This window comes from Mus musculus, chromosome 1 (assembly GCF_000001635.26).
Source record: "Mus musculus strain C57BL/6J chromosome 1, GRCm38.p6 C57BL/6J".
Lineage (NCBI taxonomy): Eukaryota > Metazoa > Chordata > Mammalia > Rodentia > Muridae > Mus > Mus musculus.
This window is the reverse complement of record NC_000067.6, coordinates 60,149,328-60,155,327: the sequence shown is the minus strand read 5'-3', so window position 1 is coordinate 60,155,327 and position 6,000 is coordinate 60,149,328. Positions and strand designations below refer to the sequence as shown.

Genomic DNA, 6,000 nt, shown 5'->3' with positions numbered 1-6,000 from the left:
TTGCTAGGGAGTAGCTAGGGAATAGATATATCTGTTTGTCTCCATGAGTAGGATTAAATCTTACTAATTATTCTATATCCAACAAGTAAAACTATCTAGCGCTCAGCAAGTACTCTATCACTGCTAATCCGATTGGAGAAAATTATATACTGCCTAGTACTAAGTTTATTAACATAAATAAATCCCAAGCCCTTAGTCTGCAGGGCCGACTGGGGAATTGTAGTGACTACTCAACGATCTGCATAGACGCCTTCCAAGGCTCCTCTCCCAAAACCATCTTCACTTTGTATGCATGCTCTGTATTAGATCTTCTTCCTTTTGTTGTTTTTTTCAAATTAATTTATTATTGTGTGTATTGTATGTGTGTGTGTGTGTTGATGCCGAGTATGGGAGCTGAACTCCAATCCTCACACGTATGATAAATACTTGATCAACTGAGACACATCCAAGCCCAGGATTTGTTCTCAAGATAAGGCAGAGTAGAAAAATCAAAAAAGAGGATGAAAGGTTAATGATCTTTCCTTCTCATTTAATCATACAATCCTGTTATCACTCAAAATATACGAAGCAGTATTTGAAAATATCATTGTACCAAATGTATAGTCAAAAATTACTTAGATGTTTTCACACATGAGGTTCTATTAAAATTTGGTAACATTTATGTATTCATTACCTATGTATGTAGGTGATTAGCCCCAGGTCATTCATGGCTAGAGGTTATCAGGGGACAACCAGAAGCAGTCAGTACTCTCCTTGCTTGCATCTAAACCAGTGTGATCAGGCTTACTGATCACACTTACATGCTGAGCCATATTGCAGGCATGAAAAATTTTGTTTTATAAATTAATACTGTTTGAGTGTGCATGTGTGGGGGTCAGAGGACAACTTTGTGGGGTCTCTTCTTCCACCATCACATCTGTTTTGGGGGATTAAACTCAGATCATTACACTTGAATTTTACCCATTAAGCCGTGTGTATATGTGTGTGTGTGTGTGTGTGGTGTGTGTGTGTGTGAGAGTGTATGTATAGAACATATATGTATAAGCTAATGGTTGTTAATCCTTAAAAACTATCAGGCTTCAAACTGCTATAAATCTTTAGTCAAAAACCTCAGATACCAAAGCATTTATTACCTTTAAAATGAAAAATTTTGCCAGGCGGTGGTGGCACACACCTTGCAGCACTTGGGAGGTAGAGGCAGGCGGATTTCTGAGTTTGAGGCCAGCCTGGTCTACAAAGTGAGTTCCAGGACAGCCAGGGTTATACAGAGAAACCTGTTCTCGAAAAACCAAAAAAAAAAAAAAAAAAAAAAAAAAAAAAAAAAAAAGAATTTTCATTATCTTCAAGAAAAGCAAATTTTCAAAAACTAACACATAAGAAAAAAACAGAATTTTTTAATAAAAATTACATTATAATAAGAACACTGTACATCAAGTTACAATATATACATACATATTTTAAAATCTTTTTACAAATCTAGTATAAAGCAAACACTATCTCAAACCCACATGATTAAGTATATAGCTTGACAGGATATAAGCAAGATAAAGCACAAGCTGGGGCTTAAAATTAAAAACTTCAATGCAGGACCGGATCTCCAAGCTTATGTTTCCTATCAGTTAGGAAACATTCACTCTGCATAAGATGTTAAAGCTCTCTAAGTACATTGGCTGCTTACACAGAAAATTACTACCGAGGGTCAAGTCTCCTGTGGTTGTTTATCTGTAATTTCCTGGGTATATACTAAGTTTACCTGGAGGCCTAGACCATGAAAACTGCAGAGAAACAAGCCAGGCTATGATTATGATTTTCTAACTGCTTATTTTAAATGTCCAGCTTTCCACTACAGATACTACATCTTGTAATACATGAACAAAAGAGTATTGCCAAATTTTGCTGTGGAGTTGTTAAGAGAACGCCAAATACAGATACTGAAATTTTTATACACTTTTGTTTAAGATCTTGTACATTTGTAAAGAATTAAATATTTAAATATGTAAACATAGTTTTCAAAAACTGGTACTAAGCACCTTTAGCCAACACTGACATGTTGTGACTATACATGAGTTTAGAAGACAAATACATTTTTAAACTCATTTAGATACCATTTTTTAAAAACTACTTATTTAAATACTCAAAAATATTAATAGTTCCAGTTTCTACCTAAGAAAGCAAAAATATACAATTAGAGATATAAGTATTCAGTTTTCTGTTTTCTTTTTGTTTGTGGGAAGAATGTATGTAACTTTCTGTTCTCATAATAAAAAATATTAACATAAGACCCATTCAAACAGAATGAAGTGACAGAAATATGTTATCTCTTTTCTTTCTTCCTGGGCCTCACTATGTAGCTCTGGCTGTCCTGATCTCACTGTGTGGGCCGGGCTCCCCTGGAGCTCACAGAGATGCACTGGGACTATAGGTGCCTGCCACCTGGCGGAATGAGGTGGCAGAAACACATCCTCACTGTACTTGTTCCTGATTACACAGTAACCGCTGGGTCCTCTGCTCTTTCTCTCCGCACTGGAAATTGACTAGTTTGTTTCTTAACAAGCATTTCTCCTTAGCAGTCCAAATAAAAAAGGAATGTAAGATATTTAGCAATAAACCGTAATCATTATTGGAAGATGAAAACCTATCTGTTCTTGAAAAACAGTTTCTATAACATGGATAACAAAAGAGCATTACCTATACAGTCCTAAACTATATACTAATTTGATTTCATTCCTCTTAAGTACACACAGACTAAGAGAACCTGGGTTTTGAAGTGACTACGAATTGTATTAAACTTAATGTAATATATTCAGGCTTAGTAGCCCGCTGCTATAAATACTGGCAACAGATATCTTTAGTTTTTTTCTTAAAAAAAAAAGAAAGAAAGAAAGAAAAAAGAAAAGAAGAAAAGCAGTTCCTACGAATAATCATACATATAATTATATATGAACTTTGCTTTCAATAAGATATAATAAACGTTATGTTGACAATGATACAGATGTAAAGATAATGAATTTTAGAGTTCTGCCTACTTTTAAAATAACAGAGCTTTATCTTTAGGTACAGGTCATGTACCCAAAGCAAAGTGAATAATAATGGGAAATTAGATTTTAGGAAAGTCAATCCATGTAAAGTTTTAAGGACAAATATCAAATTATATTGTTCATGCTTTGAATATTAAACTTTAATATCCACTTGAACTTCTTATTTTTAAAAATAAAAATGTTAGCCAGGCGGTGGTGGCACACACCTTTAATTCCAGCACTCGGGAGGCAGAAGCAGGCGGATTTCTGAGTTCCAGGCCAGCCTGGTCTACAGAGTGAGTTCCAGGACAGCCAGGGCTACACAGAGAAACCCTGTCTCGAAAAGACAAAAAAAAAAAAAAAAAAAAAAAGTAAGTAACTCACAAATGAATCTCCAGAAAAAGAATCTTCTAGGTGATCCGCTCTTTCTTTCTTAGTAAGGTCTTGCTCTATAACCTAGGCTAATTGAATTTACAATCTGAGTCCTTGGCCTCCTCAGTGCTGGGATTACAGGTGTGTACCACTACATTCAGCTTGCTTATTTCAGGACAGTTACATTTGAAATTTCTACCTAGTCAATCTTCCATAAAAACAAGGTTATAATGAACATACTAATTACTTGATATTTGGTACTAGGTATAAATATAAATATACTTATTTAATGAGTAAATATCGGATCAGACATTTTTAAGTTTCAAATATGAACTAAATTTTAAGCTATATATACTTACCTTGAAATATATAAATCGTAATACTATCAATTCAGAAAGAACTCTAGTACAGAAAAAAATGTAAATACTATTTAAATTATTTTCTAGTCAAAATTGAATCTTTAAAAAGCAACAACAATTTTTCTACCATCAAAAGTTCCCCCAAATGATCTATAAATAGTAGGAAATTCTAACATTTCCCCAAATCTCTGAATTTTTCATGTTTCTATTCCTAGGTAGGGATTTACCTCCAGTCCCATATAACATACACGTCATTTACATTCATTTGTGTTATTTCAATGTGTGATTAATTCAATGTTTTAATATTTCCAAGTCACTGAAATGTCTGACAGATGACCTTCAGTACCACTCATTTACAGTTAAAGATGTAAGCCAAGGATAAACTGCAAATGCAGCATTGGGGGGGGGGGGTGTTTGGTGGCTCTGTGCTACCATACACATCTATTGCTCTACCTTTCCAAATAAACAGATGATAAATAGTTTCTCACCTGTCAGTTAATCAAAACTGTTCTTACAACTTTAAATTTTCTGACACACCTAGACATGCACTTACACACTGCTTTTATTGTTGGTCTTTTCTGTCTTGTAAAAACCAAAACTTGGCGAGATAACTATTTGCATTCACACTAAATTACTGTGGATAACTTCAGATGATCTTTTAAAATATTTGCCTTACTGGATAATAATAATAATAATAAAGGAATACAAAATAAAGTAAAATATTTCTTAAGGGAAATACAAATATAGAATTGGCAACAAATATTGGAGCTTTAAGTCAAAACTGCCCATCATACATTTCTGGTCCAGTGATTGATACACCATCTCAGACAATCTCCACCTACTAAGAAATCAGAAGGGGCCAGAGCTGTAAATTCTGAAAAACTTAAAATATTTATGTAGCAGATATTTTTTTACAGTCCAGGAAAGTTTTTGCTTCTGTAGACAGTGTTGGCTCATTGGTTTCTTGTTTAACTTGGTTCTTAGACAGACTTTCTTCAACTTTAAAACAAAAAAACAAAAAAAAATCAGAAGGGTTAGGAAATGTTTTATGACACTGCGGTCTTTAAAATTATGTACATTTAAAACCAGGCACAGTGTCATAAGCCTGAGGTCACAGCACTAGAGCAATGAATTGTAGGATCAGGAATTCAAGGTTATCCCTAGTAATACAGCCAACACAAGGCTGGCCTGATCTACCTGAGACTTTATCTTTTAAAATATATATATGAATTTAAAATAAATGCAAATATATCATAATTTACGAAAGGGTCATGGTGACACTGAGATAAATACTTTGGCATATTTGAAAGCACAGTAGCACATCTTACAATGATAGCTTTGTCTCAGCTGGGTGACCTATGTGTTTGCTTATCTAAAACACTTCAGAAGACCTAAACGGAAGATCTCCACCATGATTATAACCACACAGATGGCACCAGCAGACCAGCAGTAATGCTGTCAACTGGGCAGTGGAATGCTTAGCATCTTCATCTTTTTGTTTGTTTTGTTTTTGAGTCAGGGTCTCTGTAGACCATGCTGGCCTTGAACTCTGAGATTGGAGTGCATACACCATCATGCCCAACCTCAAATCGTCATTGTACTTTATTAAGAATCTCCAGTCTTTGGTTGCTCTTAGAAAGCAAGGTTTCAGGGACTGGCTTGTTTAGCACTGTGCGGAGGAACACATCCAGTACTGTAACAGACAAGAATACTGACACAGACACAGACACAGGAACCACAGAAGAGGGACTTGAATGACTCCAAGAGCTCGTCTGCTGACCCCCTCACTAGATAGAGCAAACAGATTGGGGCTAAAAAGAGTGCCTTTGAAAGACATTTGGACTCATGCTTTCAGAAATGCTATGAGACTACGTAGAGGGTGAAAGCATGCTAAAAGGAAGAAAGCTTTAGAAGGGTAAGAATGCCTGGGCATAGTTCCCTCCTCTATCACACAAACATCAGGCAAGTACTTAACTTACTCGAGCCTTGGTTTCCCAATCTGTAGAATGAGTATAGTGCTAAATTTCTCAGGGAGTTATGACAATAAATTTACATATATGTATTTTTGTCTTCATTTGTAAAGTTACTTCATGATCATAAAAATCTCTGGTAAATATTTTGTTTGTTTGTTTGTTTGTTTGTTTGTTCTTTTTCTGAGACAGAGTTTCTCTGTGGAGCCCTGGCTGTCTAGAACTCAGAGATCCTTCTGCCTCTGCCTTCTGAGTACTAGTCCAGCAACTTTCTTACAAGTA

At 35.1% G+C, this 6,000-nt stretch overlaps 1 protein-coding gene across 23 annotated transcripts in view; it reads right to left on the bottom strand.

Moving 5' to 3' along the window:
- Positions 1-1,374: 1,374 nt before the first annotated feature.
- Carf (calcium response factor) overlaps positions 1,375-6,000 on the bottom strand; it is a 55,733-nt gene continuing 51,107 nt past the window's right edge. For all 23 annotated transcript variants that reach the window (XR_001784597.2, XR_003955577.1, XR_003955578.1 and 20 more), the window contains one exon: positions 1,375-4,747. Coding sequence is in view for 19 of the 23 variants with exons in the window: in XM_030254084.1 (XP_030109944.1) it covers positions 4,641-4,747 (107 nt within the window). In the remaining 4 variants the exon portion in view is untranslated. The remainder of the gene's footprint in view (positions 4,748-6,000) is intronic.